The sequence below is a fragment of the Sarcophilus harrisii genome, chromosome 2, assembly GCF_902635505.1.
Source record: "Sarcophilus harrisii chromosome 2, mSarHar1.11, whole genome shotgun sequence".
In the NCBI taxonomy this organism is placed as follows: Eukaryota; Metazoa; Chordata; class Mammalia; order Dasyuromorphia; family Dasyuridae; genus Sarcophilus; species Sarcophilus harrisii.
In genome coordinates, this window is record NC_045427.1 from 532,505,708 (window position 1) to 532,525,471 (window position 19,764).

Below are 19,764 nucleotides of genomic sequence, written 5' to 3' on the forward strand. Positions count from 1 at the left end.
TGATATTGCTCTTTCTTAGTTCTCTTCCTACATTCCTAAGGCTCCTTTGCTGGGTCTTTATCTAAGTCATGCTCCAAAATATAGGTGGCCCACAAGGATCTGAACCTTCTTCTCTCTCTTTGCTTTCTTTTTTATGATAAAAATTAATTCCTATCTGTTCAATTACTATCTCTTTGTAGTTGATTCTCATATCTGTTTGTCCAGCCCAAACTTCCAGGCTTGTATATACCATTAATGAACATCTTAAACTCAACATGTTCTAAACTGAACTCATTATCTTTCCTTCCAAACTCTTCTCGCTTCCAAACTCCCTTTTTGTCCAATAAGAGTATTGCCCTCTTTCCATTCACTTAGGCTCACAACTTAAAGTGTCATCTCTGACTCCTCACTTTCTCTCTCAACCCCCATATTCTTCATACATGAAACACTCTATACATTCTCACTTTCTGGAACTCCATTTCTCTGTTCTTCCTTTAAGTCTCAGCTAAAGTCTCATCTCTGTAAGAAGCATTTCCTAGCTCTCCTTAACTATAATGCTTTCCACATGAAGATCTTGTTTGCACATAGCTATTTGCAGTTTGTCTCTCTTAAAAGATGATCTACATGAAAGCAGGACTCCCCCACCTTTCTTTATATCGACAGCACTTATAGAACTTAGCATGTAGTAGGGTGCTTAATAAATTCTCATTGCTTGCTTGCAAAAGTGTGGGACATTGCATATGTTGTCCATTTTTTCAATGTTGATTTGCTTTGTTGATTTTTTTCCCCTTTCTCTTTAAAAAAAAAAAAAAAACATGTAAGGAGTTCTTTAGAAGGAGTAAAGGGGAAGCATACTTCAGGAAATTTAATTATTGTAAAAATAAAAGATACCAATAATTATTTACAAAAAAGACAAAATTGCACACATCATATGTTTTTGAGAATGTTTGATTTATTCCTAGCAATATTGATAAATTGCCCAAACATTCCAGCTTATGGAACTTCAACAGGATTCTGCTATTATCAATTAACACACATTTATTAAAAGCTTACTATATACAAGCCACTGTGCTAAGTGCTATGGATAAATGTTAAAAGTGAAATAGTATCCTCAAAGAATTTACATGCTAATGATATAGCATGTACTTGTATGACTATATATAAAATGAATACAAAGTACTCCTCCAGGAAGGAAATAGGTGAATCTCATACATTAATTGCCCTGTGAATCTGTTCTTATTGGTGCTTCTTTCTCATAAATGTGTTCTTGAGGTCTCTGGTGTTTCTCATGGGTTTTTGTACATTGCTTTGGAGATGCTTTCTTTTTTCATCAGGCACTTGGTTTTTTTCTTTTTTAAGCTTCTTGCTTTTCTGGATTTTTGCTAGAAATATAGCCTTCAGAGATATGAGACATTATTATATGTTATGTAAGAATGTTTTCCTTCCCTCATAAAACCTAAATGTAAAATAAATTAGAAAAACAGAATCATTTTCATTGGAAAAATTCGAGGAAACAGGATTGCATTGCTGTTCAGATTAAATAATAGCTAACAGCAATGATTTTGGCCTCAGCCAAACATAGATCTGTTTATTGCTACCATAGGACTGAAGGATTTTGGAAATGCCATCTGTTCCACATATTCTTTTCTGTTTTTGGATCTACATTAGAGCTGCCTCCTTGCTTTTTGATTGTTTTCTTTTATCATATGCCTGTTTAGTAATCTTTTATTCCTAAAACTATAATGTTTTAAATCAAAATGGTGCCTATGTTAGCCACAATACATACCTTTGTGAGCCATGTTCCCTACTTTTGTTTTCCGTTTTTCAATGGTTCCAATGATATATTAGGTGTATGTAATAGAGTACACATTTTTCCCCCAAAACCCTATTGGTCTTTGCCATTTCCTCAGAAAACCTGAAGGCATTTGTTTCCTTCTGACAGATCGTATTTTATTTTCTCCCCTAAAATACCCATTTTATTAAATCAACAACAAAGTACTTGTAACTCTCAAATATTTAGTTCATTTTATGTTCCCTATAGATTCTCAGTCTACTTGACTAAGCTGCAACATAGCCATTTTTGCTGGTACCCAAGTATTTTACTACTTCATTTTTTACTTGGGTATGCAAGGGAATCTCTTGAGCTAAAAACTGATATACTGTACTCAACCTAAATATGTAACGTGATGTCTTCCTGTTAGGACCTTAATATCTAGTAGGGAAATCAAACTAAAACACATGAAATGAACAAAAAATACAAGACCAAATTGTCTAGTATAAATTATAATTCTGTAGGGAATCTGAGAGATCTAAAGCAGAGCCAAAAGTTTATGGAAAAGGTGGAATGTGCAATGAGTCTTGAAGGAATGTGATAGGTAGAAGTGATAAAAAGTGAAATATTCAAAGAGATGACTAGGAATTTTAGTACACTGAACTAAAAGATATCTAGGACATGATACCAGAGCAACACAGATGGCAACCTAGATAAAGGCATGCACTACATCACAGAGTCAAGGCTTCCCCCTTTCCCCAAATTAGCCACCTGGCAATTATTGTAACTAATTATTCTTGATAACTAGGTGATAAAGTCATTTATCCTTAGTACTTCTTTGTGTTAATGTAGTTAAGGAAACTTATTTAATGATTCTAAGAGGCTGCAAATGTTAAAATACTGTGGGATTTTTTTTTTTTTTTTTTTTGCTGCATTCCAATATAAGCATAGACCAAAAGCAGGGCTGATACTTGATACTTCTTTACATTAATTCAAGTTATTTGGTTGGATACATTTTTCTTTGGTCTTCCCTGACAACAGTATCTTTATAGAAATAAACATAGCTTAGAGGTACAACATACTCAGCATAAACACTGATTGTCCTAACTTGTCAGAATCTAAGGCTTTGGTAGACTGGTAGTTAGTTTACTTGTCCCTGGTTAAATTCCTAAAACTTTCCCCCTCTGTTTAATACATTTATATTAACTTTTTGATAAACATTTTATTGTACCAGAGGTCTACTAGATTTAAAGGCTGATGTGTTGATGCTTTTTTGAATGTTGTATTTTTTCACTTTACTTTTTTTTTAATCCTCTTAAGACACAACCCTTTCTTGCTATTCTAAAAGTTTAAGTATTTTGTGAAGCTTTTTCTAACTTAAAATGCCTAAGCTTGTCTAAATTCTCAGGGATCTATTGGACACCATCTTCTTAGCAGTTTACTCTGTTTCTTTTTTACACAATGAGTAAAACTTATAAATGTATTGAAACACAGTACATTGGAATATATAGGGTCAAATGAATGCAGTTCCCTTTTCTTTTTTCCCTTAAAATTTTAACTGTTAGAGTCTGTCTTTGCTTTGATTAATTATCCAGATTTCTGAAGACAAATATCATTTTTACAAATGTTAAATCAACAAATGAAAATAAAATGTAACAATAATTCTTATTTTAATTTAGTGACTTCTGTAGTGCAAACACTAACCTTAAGTGATAAATAGAGAAGACTTATTAAAGGAAAATAATAAAACACCCTAATATTTTAACCAGTTTTAAGAATTTCTTTTTGTCATTATAGTTAAACTGCTTTGAATATGCATAAATTTAGTTAATTAGATGTAAAGTTTTCTAGGTTATTTTTGTTTTTTAACCATAATTTCAGCACCTAAAGAGGAATCTTTCCCTTCTAATCCTTCTCTGTAACTTAGTCTTGGACAGCTGCCTGGGATCCTGATAAAGTTTAAGTAACTTATTCAGAGTCATAGAGCTAATAATGTGTCAGAGGTGGCACTTGAGTAAGAGACTGCTTTTTTCTTTACTGTGCCACACTTTCTCCTTTTCTCTTATTTCCAAATATATAAAATATATGTATTAAATGTAGTGTATATGTATTATAAATAAGTATATGTTATATGTGTTTTACATACAGTATATATAGAGTGTACAATGAGAATCAGTATTAGTTGCTTTGCTCAGTGTTACTAAGTCTTTCAGAATTGACTATTTTTACAATATTGTTATTATTGCATAAGATATTTTCCTTGTTCTGTTCACTTAACTTTGTATCATTTCATACAAGTTTTCTCATTTTTTCTTACATCATATATTTCATCATTTCTTACAATGATGTTCCAGTTGTTCACCTATTCCTCAACTGATGAACATCCCCTTAGTTTACAATTCTGTGTGATATAAGATGAAGGAGAGCAAAGAAGATGGAGCTCTGAACAAATGACCTAATTTTTTTTCAATGAAGTGTGAAGCAAGGTTCTTAGTTGAGAAGGTGTGGGGAGAGAGAGCCATACAATGTTTGAGGAATAATATAAATGTTTGGAAAAGTCACTGTAGTGAGTGGGATAGTGAACTATGTTTATGTAAAAGGATTGCCTTGCTGCAGTGTCTGTCCATTTGAGATCATATAATATAAAATTGTAAATGAATTTAGTCAGCAAGATTTTGTTATTTTTTCAAAGCTTCATTCAGTATCAGATAGTTCTCTATAACATTAATTTTTAAATTTTTGATAAAGATGCACTGGCTCCAGCAGACAGGGTTTATAACCCACTGGAAGGGCAGTGTCCAGTGACAGCAGCTCCACTATCTTTAGATAATTGCCAGGTAATATGGAGAGATCCAGAAAGTGGTGAATGGAAGGGACCAGATAGGTTAACTGCTTGGGGAAGAGGGTTTGCTTGTATTTCTACAGATGGAAAAGGAATCAGATGGGTGCCAACAAACCGTATTCACCTTGTCCATCAGAGAAAGACAGAAAAGGAGAAAAATTTGGAAACAAAGGAAAAGACCTAAGAACAAAATCTGCAGGAATCATTGGATTCCCTAACACAAGATGAGACTGTTGCAGGCCTTGAAAACCAGCAGGAATCGTTGGATTCCTTGAGATAAAAAATTGTTGATGAGACTATTACAGGAATTCAAAACTAGCAGGAATTATTGGATTCCTGGCACATGAACTAATGGACAATATATTCCTTTTGGACTATTTCTAGGACTTATGGACATGTTGATTCATGTTATTTGTTACATCACTACTAGCCTGTGTTATATTGCTATGTGCTTATGTAATTTATGTAATTATGTGTAATACCTCCCATAGTGATGGATTTATGTATACCTATTTTAAGAGTGAGCCCCTTCACTAATCTGATTTGATTTCCTATTTCCTTTGGTGTTTTCATCTCTCTTCCTGAGATGTGAGAGACGGCGTGATCACCTCCTTTTTATGGTGTTTTCACCCCTATTTTGAGCAATCAGGGAAGGTGTGATCACCTTCTTTTTTGGGGTTCTTACCTCCCTGAGAAATTAGGGAGGTCAGACCACCTATGTTCAAAATCAAAAGAAAGTGGGAGATGTTAGGATTTTTACAAGGTGCTAAGTCACTGGAATTGATAGAGACAATGATTATGTACTTAGTACTTACTAGAGTTCTACAAGATTCACACCTTTAAGAGAGCATATATAAGCTAGGAGCCTCAACCAGTATTCATGCCAGGAGATTCAAAAGCCAGGATTCAGTCCCGGAGATTCACAAGCCAGAGAAGGCAGCTTAAGCTCTTGGAACCAAGGAGAGATATAGGCCTCTAAGAAAGCTAACTGGGCCCAAGGAAAAGAGACAAGACTTCAAAGGAAACAATAAAGAATTTGGACTTTAACTCCTGGCTGCATTTGGGGTGATTACTCTGAACCGAAAGGAAGACTGCCTCTAGAAGCCCCCCAAGAAACCTGCTCCCAAAGAACATTATATTTTAGAGAAGAATATTACAGAAGTAAACCAAGGCTAGGGTCTGGAAGCACATGTTTTTCCATAGGATATTCTTACGACAAGGAAAAAGGGATTAAAGCAAAGAGGAAAATGTGAAGTGAATTGGTTTGCTATAAAGTCAAGATGGCAAAGAGGTTTGTAGCAATGAAGTGATGATGCCCTAGGAAAGAACTGATGGGTAGATGGATTGGGTTTTATCATGTGAAAGGACAAGATTTGGAATTACAAGACAGGAGAGATGGATAGACAATAGATTTTGTTCAAGTAAGGGAATTTTAGGGTTCAGGAACATGATGGTGTTGACAAGATCAAAGATACAATCATTTCTGTCTGTAGGTGAGATGTGGTTGAGGTGTAGAAACTAGGATATGAGTAAAATGAGTAACAAGAAGATCAGAGAGTTTGAGGAGGCATCAATATGTATGTTGGATCACACAGTATAAGGGCAGAATTGGGGAGAGAAGGACAAAGAAAAAGCCAGGCAATGAGCTATTTGAGAAAGGAAGAAGAATCTCCACCAGAATCTTGATTGGGTGACACATATAGACTGAATGAATTTCAAAAGGGAGGTTGCAAAATTACTTTGATATAGGTTGAGTCCATAAGAGGCAATGAGGAGAAAAGAAATATTCCAATTCCTCTACTCTGATCTGACCGGTGAGTTGGGACAAAGATTATAAGTGCAACCAGTGCTGCAAAAGTTGCAAGGAGATGGAAGAAGTAAGGAAAAAAATTGGTTAAGATAAAAGTTATGTGAATTCTAGTTCTCTTTTTGGGTCATGCTTGTTCTTTATAATTTTATTTAAAAAATTTGGTTTTTGGAATAGTTAATTTCATTTAAATTATTGAAGTCATGTATAAAATATTTTTGATCCTACTTACTTCACTTTCTATCAGCTCACTTAGGTCTTTCCATCTTTGTAGTAATAATATTGATTGTTTCTGATAAGTTATCAATATCACGATAAATGCATGTACCACAATATGTTTAACCATTCCCCAACAGATAAAGATCTATTTTGTTTCCAATTATTTGATAACAGGGCTGCTGTAAGTATTTTTAAATGTAGGAAGCCTTTTCTTTTATCAACAATTTCTTTGGAATATATCCTTAGCAATAGTTTCTGGGTCAAAGGGAATGGATATTAAAAAAAAAATTTATTTTTTAGTTCCAGATTCACTCCTTTATTCTATCCATCCACCACCAATTGAGAAGGCAAGATATATGAATATTAATTACACATATTAAGTTATACAAAACATATTTTCACATTAGTCATGGTGTGTATGTGCATGTGTATGTGTGTGTGTGTTTGTGTGTGTGTGTGTGTGTGTGTGTGTGTGTGAGAGAGAGAGAAACAAGAAAAATTAAGTAAAAAGAATGCTTCAATCAACACTGAAAAGTTTATCAGTTCTCTCTCAATGTGGATAGCATTTTTCATGAGTCCTTTTAAAGGAAATGTCCTGGAATACCATATTGATCAGAGTAGTTAAGTCTATAATATTATTATTACTGTATCTGTTCTTGTTCTGCTCACTTCACTTTGCATCTTCTCAGGTTGTTCTGAAATAATCCCACTTGTCATTTTTATAGAAAATAGTATTCCATCACATTTATATCCACCACATTCATAATTTATTCAGCCATTTCCCAATTGATGGGCATTCCCTCAATTTCCAATTATTCTTCATTTTTATTTTCATTTTTAGGTATAGGCATTTTAGGTACTTTACTTACATGTGTATTTGAAGCCATGTAATCTTTATAGAAGGTAGGTATACTATCAGAAACACACACACACACACACACACACACACACACACAAAGGCAATGATTCATTTATGGACTCAGAGCATTGAAACTTCATTATTTTGTCACTTTGAAAATTTATATATTATTGCTTTTCTTTTTTTCCTTGCATGATCCTATGAAAATTCTAAATTTTCTATAAGGATCAGCAATCCCCCCCCACAAATTTACTTTCCCATTGCATTTGCCACAATAAGTAAAAACATTGATATCTTATGGTTAAATCTCTTTTCTTTTGATACTGTGATGAGAGGGATCTTATGATCAAGCTATGCCATATTCCTTTTTGTAAAGGAGTGAGATGCAGGAGAAACACTAGATTTAGAGCCAAGAGAAATGTAGGTTTGAATCCTTGTGCCAACATTTACTTACTACTTGTATGATCCTGGGTAAATAACCCCTATATGCTTCAGTTTTCTTATCTATAGGAAAGTTGTAACATCTAGTTTGAGTAGAAGAATGAGGAAGTTTTTTTTATGAATGATATAGATATGTAAGCTATTACATTAACATAATTATAGATGATCTCTATTGTTCCTTTCAAATATAAATTCTATGACATGACTTCAAATTTATTCTAATGTTTGTTAAATAGACAAATAGAGCAAAACTTAATGCAAGTTTCAATGTTATTTCTTCCTTTAACAAAAAGTTTGTGTTTTTTTCAAACTCAGGGCTGCTACAACATGTTATTTCTTCTCCTTTTTCCTGCCCTGCCCACCATTTGGTAGAGGAACAAATGAATAGTGAAATAGTTTTAAAAAGGAGAAGCAAAGAGCTTACATAATTTAAAAAGTATCAATACTTCCTAAAGAATCAAGATTTAGCTACAATTGTTTTTGAAATCAGAGAGAAGATATGATCTTTCATAAATGATTAAAAATGTATTAAACACATATTCTGTACCAATCACTGTGCTAAACATAAGCGAAAACTAGAAAAAAAGCAAGACTGCTTGATACTCACTCTTGTGGAAGACACACATTAGACAAAAAGTTCAGCTACAGAGTAGATAGAAAGGTTTAGAAGTTCTGAGGGCCCTGTGGTAAGTAGGTCAGAAAACAATGGAGAAAGTATCCAGTAAAACATAGATTTGGGGAACATATGAAGCCCTGAGAACCTTATGACACAATGGCAACGTAGATAGTAAAGCTTAGTGATCCTCTATCACACCAGAATAGGACTGGTAACTTCCAGGTCACCCACATTAAGTCAAAGAACTCAAGATGACTTATGGGTACTTCTTCCCAGAAAAAAAAGCAAAAGGACGGGATGTCCCTGTGCTGATGGGTCTTCCCAGGAATCCAGCTATTTGGGATGAACTCTGGGACAACATAAGCCAAAGGAAGAAAAGAAGAAGGAAGACCAAGAGAAGAGTACTCCCATGTGGTTCCTAGTCTGGCTGTCTGGGATGGGTTCTGGGATGTTCTGGGAGAGATGGCAAGAGGAAGTTAAGACAGGCATGTTACCCCTAAGGTTCCCTTTTAGGGAGAGGGAAAAGGACAAGATCTGGGATTTCACTGGAATTGGGAACTCCTTCTATAAATGTAGCTTAAGACCTTTTCTTAACTGCTAGTCTTAGTTGCGTAGGACACTGAAATGCTACATGATTTGTGTGCCAGAATATGTCAAAAAGCTGGTCCTGAAGCCAGGTCTTTTTATCTCCTAGGCTAGGCTTTCTATTCACTATACCTGACTGACTCTCATTATCTCTTAAATTGATAAAAAAAAATGACAAAGAGATAAAGAGTAGCATTATCTCATGGTTGACTAGTTAATTTTAATGTCTGACAATCTATAATAGAACCAAATGAACTAATGTAAACATACTTAAGTAAAAGGGAAGACATTATTTTAGTCAATTTCAGTCTTTAAGCAAAATGAAAAACTTGCTGAAGGGACAGATGACATAGAGGATGAGAAGGAGTTGAGTTGTGAGCTGCATCAGATATGAGACCAAAATACATATACATATATATTATCTAACAATATATATGAATTATTAATTTAAGGAGAATTTTTTTTTTAGAATTTTTACCCTGAAGAGGGATATATATATATATATATATAAATGAAGAACTACAAGAAAAGAAGCAAACATAATATGGGAAAAGAGGAGAAAAGGAGAAGAGAAGAGAAGAGAAGAGAAGAGAAGAGAAGAGAAGAGAAGAGAAGAGAAGAGAAGAGAAGAGAAGAGAAGAGAAGAGAAGAGAAGAGAAGAGAAGAGAAGAGAAGAGAAGAGAAGAGAAGAGAAGAGAAGAGAAGAGAAGAGAAGAGAAGAGAAGAGAAGAGAAGAAGAGAAGAGGAGAAGAGAAGAGAAGAGAAGAGAAGAGAAGAGAAGAGAAGAGAAGAGAAGAGAAGAGAAGAGAAGAGAAGAGAAGAGAAGAGAAGAGGAGAGAAGAGGGGGAAAGAGAGAGCAGATGGTTAAAGATTTCAAAATTTTGTCACAAGTCCAAAAGAATGAAGACGAAACATGCCATTTACCTCTTGACAGATGCAAAGAGAAGCTTAAAATGCAGAAGATATACATTTTCAGACCAGACCAAGGTGAGAATTTGTTTTCCTGTATTATTCAACTATGTACTAGACGCAGGGGTCCTCAAACTTTTTAAATTTAACTTTAAATTTTAAACAGTTTACTGTTTAAAACAGAACTTTAAACAGTTCACTGTTCCTCAGACTGTTGGAGGACCCGACTATAGTAAAAACAAAAACTTTGTTTTGTGGGCCTTTAAATAAAGAAACTTCATAGCCCTAGGTGAGGGGGATAATCTTCCTCAGCTGCCGCATCTGGCCCGCGGGCCAGGCAGTAGTTGGAGGATTCCTGTTTAAAGAGGCTTTATTTTTTGTTGTTTTCCTTCAGTGGGAGAAACAAATTTAAAAATAAAAATAAATCCTAAGGAAGATTTATACTTTGAAACACCTTATATATTTCAATATAAATTTCTGCTATGCAATGGTCTCTGAATTGGTTCAAGCTCTGAACCAAATGCCAAAGAAAAATTGTAAAAATATCATGCATCATCTGGCTACTAAAAAAAGTATTTTAATTCACTACTTCAATGGGGATAGAGCTGCTACTAATATTACTGTTGGGAGTGAATGTGGAACATCTATTGAAAATTATTTAAAACGGAAATCATTTATATTTAAATTACTTTGTTACTACAAAGCATGATATAAAATAAAACAAATTTTACAAAAGATAGTGCATGGATAGTGCCACACAATCATAGAACTAGAAGGGAATATAATAGATTGTTTAGTTCTGGAGTATTTAATCTTTTTGTTTGCCATGGATCTCTTTGGAAGTCTGATAATGTTTTGTTGCTTATATTCATAACTAAAGGAAATGTCAAATTTTAGTCAGATGTTAGTGAAAATAAAGAAATAATGCTTTTTCCCCCCATCCAGTTCATAGTTCCTCTGAAACCCTGCCATAATCTTAGGTAAATCAGGAAACATTCTACTCCTATAGTCTCACCCTTTGTGCCCCACCATCCTTTATCTCCCTCCTTTCATCAATTATTGTATTCAAAGATTTATTTAAAGTATATTCTTATTGGCTAGCTGGATAAGAGAGTGGGAATCAAGAAGATTTAGATTCAGTCAGTTCATAATGGCTTGTGAAAATTGCCTATTAAATTTTTACACATTAGAAAGTAGCAATGACAATAAATCAGTTGTTTGCTTAATTGTCCAGACTTTAAAAAATGATTAGGAAAATGTGAATAATACAAATTAAACTTAAACATGTCTCCTGAATCTATTTCCAGAGTTAGTTGCCAAGCACTTACTAGCATACTACTGCCTAAGTTTAATTCCCGTAAAATAAAAAGAGTTAAATTTGATGACCTTGAAGGTCCCTTTGACCTCTAAGTCTATAATTCTGTAATCATTATTTAGTGCATTAAAGGATGTAGGTGCCTAGTATATTTACACAATTAGTTATTTTTTTCTATGAATTTTTTATGTTTTCTGTTAGCAATATATTTATGTTGTCATGTAAACTGCTGTGGTATAATAGAAGAAAAATGAATTAGATGTCAGAAGAACTAGGTTGTGTCTTAACTCTGCCAATTAATGGTCTAATCATGAACAAGTAACAACATTTTTAAATTCTCAGTTTTCTGATTAATAAAATGAAGATAATGACATACTACCGACCCCCCCTCATGGGTTGTTAAGATCATTAAATAAGCTTACAGATTACACATGATACATTTTGTAAACTGTAAAGTGCTACATGAGTATGTTGTTTATGAGGATGACAAACTTTAAAAATATTTCCAGAATACACTTTTTCAGTATACTATTTCTCTGACATTGATCACAGGTCCTCTACAATTTAATATGTAGTTTCTGAGAATTGGCTATAGTTAAATAACAAAAAATAATTACCACACATTTGGGCTAGCTTCTCCTTGGACAAAAGGCAAATTGCCGAGTTGACATTTGAAGACTTTGTAACTGCAAAATGCCTCATAGAGCTTATATTTTGCTAACATAACTCAAGAAGCTATAGGATTATTGCCTCAAGAATATAAAGATATGTTGGAGTGATAAAAATTTAACATACAAAATTCACTTAAGCAAGACATTTTCTAAAATCCAACAATTACAATTGTTTATTTTCCATGTTAAAAAAAAATGTTCATGTTCTTTCTTTATATAAAAAAGACAATTGGAAAAATGATCTTTGGATGATCAATTTCATTGTCTATTTATGCAAATGCTCTAAAATTTTAATTTCTAGTTAATATTATAACGTAAAAATAATAAAAATAATACAATGTGCTATAATTTTTTAAAATAGAAAATATACTAAAGAACTAATACATTCCAAATCAACCATTTGCAATTAACTTGTGTCTAATTATGAATTAGGTAATTCTGTGTTTTTGAACCACATTCTGAAATCAAGATTCTAGAAATTCTAACTTTGTTTCAGTCACTAACATTATATTAGTTTTGAGTAAATTGACAAATCTGAATTATGCTATTTTTCCATGTCCTTAATTTCTAGCACAAAAATAAAGATAATATTCACATAGTTGCTATACAAATGGACAAACATAACATGAAATTCCCATCTAACATACAATTGTTAAATACACATATCTAACTTGCCTCTTCAAAAAGACTTTCCCTTTCTTCTCTGTTTACACAATATCTAGCATTTTGGGAGATTTAAGTTGTAGGTTAGCCACACATTGATCAAGTGAGGGATAAATGGCTTGTTCAGACTTGAATAGATGATAGTAAGACCACTATGGTATGCATGTGAGAGGAACTAAAGTAGCCAAAGATTTAATAGAATCAAATATGGACATTGTTGATTTCTCCTTAAGTGCCAAGACTGAAGCAATTTTTTCCCCCAAACCTGATTAGCAATACACTTTTTTTGTTGTTTTACCAAAAGGCACCGATGTTGATCCTAGGTAGCTAGCTGGTGATCATTCTGGCTTACTAGAATGAAGTTCTGTATTGGGGCAATATTTAATATGTTAATTTTAAAATGGTTCCAGCACATATGGTACTAGATGATACACTATCAATTGTTGTAAAGATATTCTGCAGTATTGCACAGGAAGAAAATTATAAATTCATGTTAGATTTTCTAAATTCAGTGAGTTTGTGAATTTGTAGTAATCTGAAATTATTTTCTTTTGTCCAGGAAATATTCTAAATAGGCTAATATCTAAGCCAAATGTTTAATGCTATAAAATGTTTACATATGAAATTCTATCCTTTTTTTGTTTTTAACTATATTATATTGATGAAAAATATCTCATATCATAATTATCAATAGCAGAGATTTTTGGAGTTATACAATTATTGATTAATAAAGCAGAAATAAAATTGCCCATAAAAAGCTAAATTATCATATAAAATATGAAATAAATCTTACCCACTGCAACCGATGACCTTATTATACAAATAGGAAGGCAGGCCTTTCAGGTGAATGTTGTTATCCACATATACATATTGTAGTTCTCGAGATCGACCTAAATCTGAGGCAAAAAAAGATATGATAAGAGTGGTATCTCTGGTGTGATGAAAGGAAGATTGGATCTAGACTTTCCTTAGGAAGGTATAGTGAAAAGAATACTAGACTTGGAATCAGAATAATTGTATCCATCTCCCACTGTGCCCCTTATGACTTATGTAGTCTTGTGCATATTGTACTAATATCTTTCTATTTGTTTCTTCCTATATAAAACAAAGGTGCCATACTAGAAGGCCTTTATGTCTCCTTCTTCTTCCAATCTATGATCCTGAGTCCTGGTTCTGTCATTTACATAGTGGAAGACCCTGAGCAAGTCCCATAATCTTTGTGAGTTTCTGTAAACAAGGAGACTTGGACTAGATGGTAAGGTCCCCAAATGCTGTCATTATTTTTCTCTTTTAATGACAAAAAACAAATACCAAATAAGATATAATACGAAACAGAGTAAATGTTATTAAAATGTACCTTTATTCCAGATTTTAAAAGTAATTGTAGAAAAGAATATGAAATAGTATTGGTCTCCATGTTCAATTCAAGAAATATTAATTAAGCATCTATATGAAAGGAACCGACTTAGACATTAAGGATGTAAAGATATAAATGAAAGACTCTCCCCTCAAACAGTTTATATTCTACCAATAATAATGACTAACGTGTATATTACTTTAAGGTTTGCAAAGTATTTTACATATATCTTATGAACAATTTTTTTTTAGGCAAGGCAACTGATACTCAAAAAGGTTAAATGAATTGTCCTTAATCACAAAGCTTGTACCTGTCAAAAATAAAACTGGAAAGTAGATCTTTCCTGACTTCTAATCCAGTGTTCTTTTTTTATCACTCCCTTTTTTGTGCTATTGACAATAATAAAACTTATTATAGCACCATATAAAAACTTACAAAATGGTTATTAAGGATATAAAATTGGAATATGACTCTAAAAGGGTTTACTTTGTTCAAAAAGGATAAGATAGATAAAAGATTCTACTGGGCTGTTTCCTTTGTTGTACTTACTATGTGCATTTTTTCCTTAAGTAGATGGATTCTATAATCTAAGTTTGATAATGATTCTGGGAAAAATTCTAAGTAGTTAATGAATATCTAGAAAAAGAAGCAATGCATGGAGAAATACCAGCATGGCTTCATTAAAAATATCATGTTGGACTAGATGAAGAGGGGTGACATAAGTAAATAGCACTGTTTAGTAGATTTGGAACTGGTTGAATGGCAGGAGACAAAGAGTAGTCCTTAATAAAGTATGATGTCATCTTGAAAGATTATCTCTAGTAGAGTGCCAAGAGACCTGTCCTTAGTCCTCTATTACTTCATAGTTTTATCACTTAGATTAAAAATGTAGACATAAAATTTGCAGATGGCAGAAATATGAGAGAGATAGATTACAGATAATGGATTTAGGATTCAAAATGACTTTGCGAGCTTAGATTAGTGGGCCAAATCTTAGATGAAATTTAATGTGTTTAAAGCAAAGTCTTATATGTAGATTAGAACAATCATTTTCATAAGTACAATATTAGAAATGGTGTAGGTAGAAAGCAATTTATCTGAAAAATACCTGAAGATTTTAGTCTACTGCAGGTTGACCGTAAATATAATACAGGAGCCAAAAAAGCTAATGAGATTTTGTGTGATCTCTTCTTTCTGTGGTATCCCATCAACATACAAGACATTGTCTACAGGATGGAATTCTTGTCATAAGATGTTCCCACATGGATGTTTCTTTCTTTTGTAATAAATCAAATTACTCCCCATATTTTGTGGAATTGTTACTTCTGGTTAACAGTAGTTTGTTTTGAAAATGTATATTTATTTCTCAAAATTTACCCCTCAAAAATGGAAATCTTAAAAGTATGAAAAGGGGGAGGGTACTCTTAAAAGGGAAGGTGAATGGAAGGAGGTATTAGTCAGGAAAGAAAAATAGAATAAACAGGAGAGAAGTAGTGTGAGGGAAATAAGTTAGCAATCATGACTGTGAAAAAAAATTTTGAGGCAAGTTTCTATGATAAAGGTCTCATCTCTCAAATGTATAGAGAAATGAGTCAAATTTGTAAAAATAAGAGCTATTCCCCAGTTGATAGTCAATCAATATAAACAGTTTCCAGATGAAATAATCAAAGCTATGTATAACCATATTAAAAAAAATGATTGGAGAAATGCACATTGAAACAATTTTGCAGTACTAACATCTTTTAGATTGGCTAATATGGCAGAAAAAGAGAATGACAAAAGTTGAGGAGATATGGAAAAATTAATGCATGCATTTGGAAAAATAAAGTACTATTGAGAATTTTTTTTTATTATTATAGCTTTTTATTTACAAGTATATATGCATGGATAATTTTATAGCATTGACAATTGCCAAACCTTTTGTTCCAATTTTTCCCTTCCTTCCCCCCATTCCCTCCCCCCGATGGCAGGGTGACCAATACATGTTAAATATGTTAAAGTATAAATTAAATACAATATAGGTATACATGTCCTAATAGTTATTTTGCTGTAGAGATTTTTTTTTAAACAAATTTTAAAAAGCAGCTTGGGGAAGTGCCCCCTATAACCCAGAAACAGAGTTTAATTTTAAAAGTCAAGAAACAGAATTTGAATAATGAGCAAAACAAACAAACAAAATAAATAATCCTGACCGTAGAAAGTTACTATGGTGACAGGGAAGATCAAAACAAAACAAAACAATTTTCAAGGAAAACTGTTCTCATATTCTAGAACCAAGAGGGTGAAATAGTGATTGTTTCAATTACTCATAAAACTGATACCAAAAGGAAAACTCCCAGAAATATTATAGCTAAATTCCAGAACTCCAAATCAAAGAAAAAATACTGAAAACATTCAAAAAGAAATAAATCAGGAATCACAGCCAGGATTACACAGGGTTTAACAGCTTCTACTTTAAAGGAGTAGAAAGCTTACTCCAAATCCAAAGGAGTTTGGATTTCAACTAAGAAGCAACCACCTAACAAAACTGAGCATAATCTTTCAAGGGAAAAATGGATATTCAATGAAATAGGTGCCTTTAAAACATTCCTGATGTAGTGACCAGAGCTAAAGAGAAAATTCAAATTTCAAACATTAGACTCCAGAGAAGTATAAAAAGAAAAAACAAACATGTAATTATTCAATAATATTAAACTGTTTCTATCCCTACATGGGAAAATAATACTTAAGGACTGTATTAGGACAGTTAGTATTTTTAGAGAAGAGGATGTGGGCATAAGTTGACTTTGATGAGACATAATAAAACAATTTAAGGGGTGAGAAAAAACTGCACTAAAGGAAGAGACAGAACACAGTAAATTATATAACATGAAGAGATGTGAAAGATCAATTATGGTGGAGAGAAAGAAGAATGAGGTAAGAATTCTTGAATCTTATTTGCATCAAATTTGGCTCAGATAATAACGTATATACTTTGTTGGATATAGAAGTCTATCTTACCCTATAGTAAAGTAAGAAACAAAAGGGACACAAATGGGGGAGCTGATTGAAGGGAGGGCAGATTGAGGAAGGAAATGGTCACAAGTAAAACATTGGTGAGGAGGGACAGAATGAAAAGAGAGAGAAAGAAGTATAAACAGGTGAAAAAATAGGATAAAAGGAACTACATAGTTAGTAATCATAACTGTGAATGTCAATGGGATGAAATCACCCATTAAAGAGAAGTGGATAACAAAGTAGATTATAAAAAAAGAAACCAAAATAGCAGGATCCTACAACATGTTGTTTATAAGAAACGCATCTGAAATAGACACACACACAAAGAGTAAAGGTAAAAGGCTGGACCAGAATATATAATGTTTAAGCTGAAGTTAAAAAAAAAAAAAAAAGCAGGACTGAGAATCATGATCTCAGAGAAAGCAAAAAGCAAAAACAGATTTAATTAAAAGAGACAGAGAAAGAAATTATGTCTTGCTAAAAGGTACCATAAGTAATGAAATAATATCAATACTAACATATATACACAAAATGGTATAGTATCCAAATTTCTAAAGGAAAAATTAAATGTTACAGAAGGAAAAAGACATTAAAACTATTCTAGTGGGGAATCTCAACTTTTCCATCTCATAACTAGATAAATCTAACCACAAAATAAACAAAGAAAGTAATGGAAGAGAGTGGATTTTTAGAAAAGTTAGATACAATAGACTCTGGAGAAAACTGAATGGGGATAAAAAGGAATATACTTTTTTCTCAGTGGTATGTTGCACCTACCCCAAAATTAATCATATATTAGGCATTAAACTCCCACAATCAATTGTAGAAAGGCAAAAATATTAAACGCATCATTTTCAGATCATGATGCAATAAAATTACATTTAATAAAGTGACATACAAAGATTAAAATTAATTAGAAACTAAATAATCTGATTCTAAAGAATGAATGGATCAAACAAAATATAATTGAAACAGTCATTAATTTCATTGAAGAGAATGAAAACAATGAGACAACATACCAAAACTTATGAGATGCAGCCAAAGCAGTACTTAGGGGAAAATCAAAATCTCTAAATTCTTACATAATAAACTAGGAAAAGATCAAATCAATGAATTGGGCATGGAACTGAAAAAAAAAAAAAACTAGAAAAAGAGCAAACCAATCACCAATTAAATACTAAATTGAAAATCCTGAAAATTAAAGGAGAGATTAATAAAACTGAAAGCAAGAAAATAATTGAACTAATAAAATTAATATTTCAAACCAATAAAAGAGATCAATCATTAATGAATTTGATTTAACTCCCTCCCCACAAAACTTCCAGTATCAAAAATGAAAAGGCTAAATTTACTACCAATGAAGAGCAAATTAAAGCAATAATTAGGAGATATTTTTGCCCAAATGTATTTGATAATCTAAATGAAATGGATGAATATTTACAAAAATGTAAAGTGCCCAGATTAATAGATGAGGAACTAAAATATTTAAATAATTCTATTTTAGAAAAAAGAAATTGAACAAGCCATCAACAAATAACTTAAGAAAAAAATCCGGGGGTGGAGCCAAGATGGTGGAGAAGGCACATGGGATTTTCTAAGCTCTTCTCTTACCCTCTTTATCAATATTATATCGAGCCTCAAAAATAGGCTTGACTGCTACAATTCATAAAGATTAGAAATATAACAACTCACCAGCTGAAGAAAATTTGGAGTCTCACCAGAAAAGGTTTGTCCTCGGGGCTGGGGGGGAGATCAGCACAAGCAGGGAGAGAACTAAGGCTCGGAGCAGAGCCCCAAACTGGAAGTGCGAGCACAGATTGCAGCACAAGCTCCCAGCCCCAACCGGCAGTATGGGGCTTTTCCTTGGAGCAGCTGCCAACCTGCACAGCAGGAGGACACAGCCCAGGTTACCTAATCTACACAGGGGGCCTTTGGGGAATAGGAGCTTCCTAGGGGGATTTCCCAGGGCCAGACTTCCGTAGAGCCGAAATTCTGCTGGGGTTTTCAAACCCAGCCCCACAAAGGGCTCTGGCCTGGGGAGGAACTTTACCACTTAGTCCAGCCTTAGGGCACCAAACCACAAGCCCTGGGGCCTTTAATTTCATGCAAACCACCTATTGGGGAAGGGGAATTCAAGAGCACTCCCAACCTGGGAGCCATAAGCCATTTACATCCTTCCTGCCTGCAGAGGGTAACCCCTTGCCTAGAAGGTACCCAAACTTTTTTAAAAATGAAAAAAAATAAAAAGAATGATCAACAGTTTATACAGAAAAGAGAGGTTCAAACTAAGAGACTAAAAAACAGGACCAGAAATACCACAAAGGGGAATGTTATTTCCCTTTACATAATGCTCTTTAAGAAGAGACCATTAAAATCCAAAAGAGAGAGAAGAAAATGGGAAAAGAGAAGTTTAAAGAGGCAAAATTTCCTGAAAAAGGAATTGAAAAGATAAAACCCCAGAAGTAGGAAAAAAATTTATGAATTGAAAAAGAAAAAAACTTGGAAAGTAAGATTTGTAAATTAAAGACAAAGAACCGAAGAAAGTAGGATCTGGAATTGAAAAGAAAATAATTCACTAAAAAAAAATTAGGAAATGGAAAAAATCAAGAGCAAAACAATTCATTTAAAACTCAATTGACCTATAAGAAAGAAGTAAAAAATAAGATGAAAAATAACTACTAAAACAGAATAAAATGAAATGATGATTCATTGAGACATCAAAATAGTCAAACA

At 33.0% G+C, this 19,764-nt stretch overlaps 1 protein-coding gene across 3 annotated transcripts in view; it reads right to left on the reverse strand.

Annotated features, from left to right (window-relative positions):
- LRRC28 (leucine rich repeat containing 28) overlaps positions 1-19,764 on the reverse strand; it is a 174,121-nt gene that overhangs the window by 24,379 nt on the left and 129,978 nt on the right. For all 3 annotated transcript variants that reach the window (XM_031955518.1, XM_031955517.1, XM_023497364.2), the window contains exon 7: positions 13,471-13,573. In XM_031955518.1, coding sequence (XP_031811378.1) covers positions 13,471-13,573 — 103 coding nt within the window. The remainder of the gene's footprint in view (positions 1-13,470; positions 13,574-19,764) is intronic.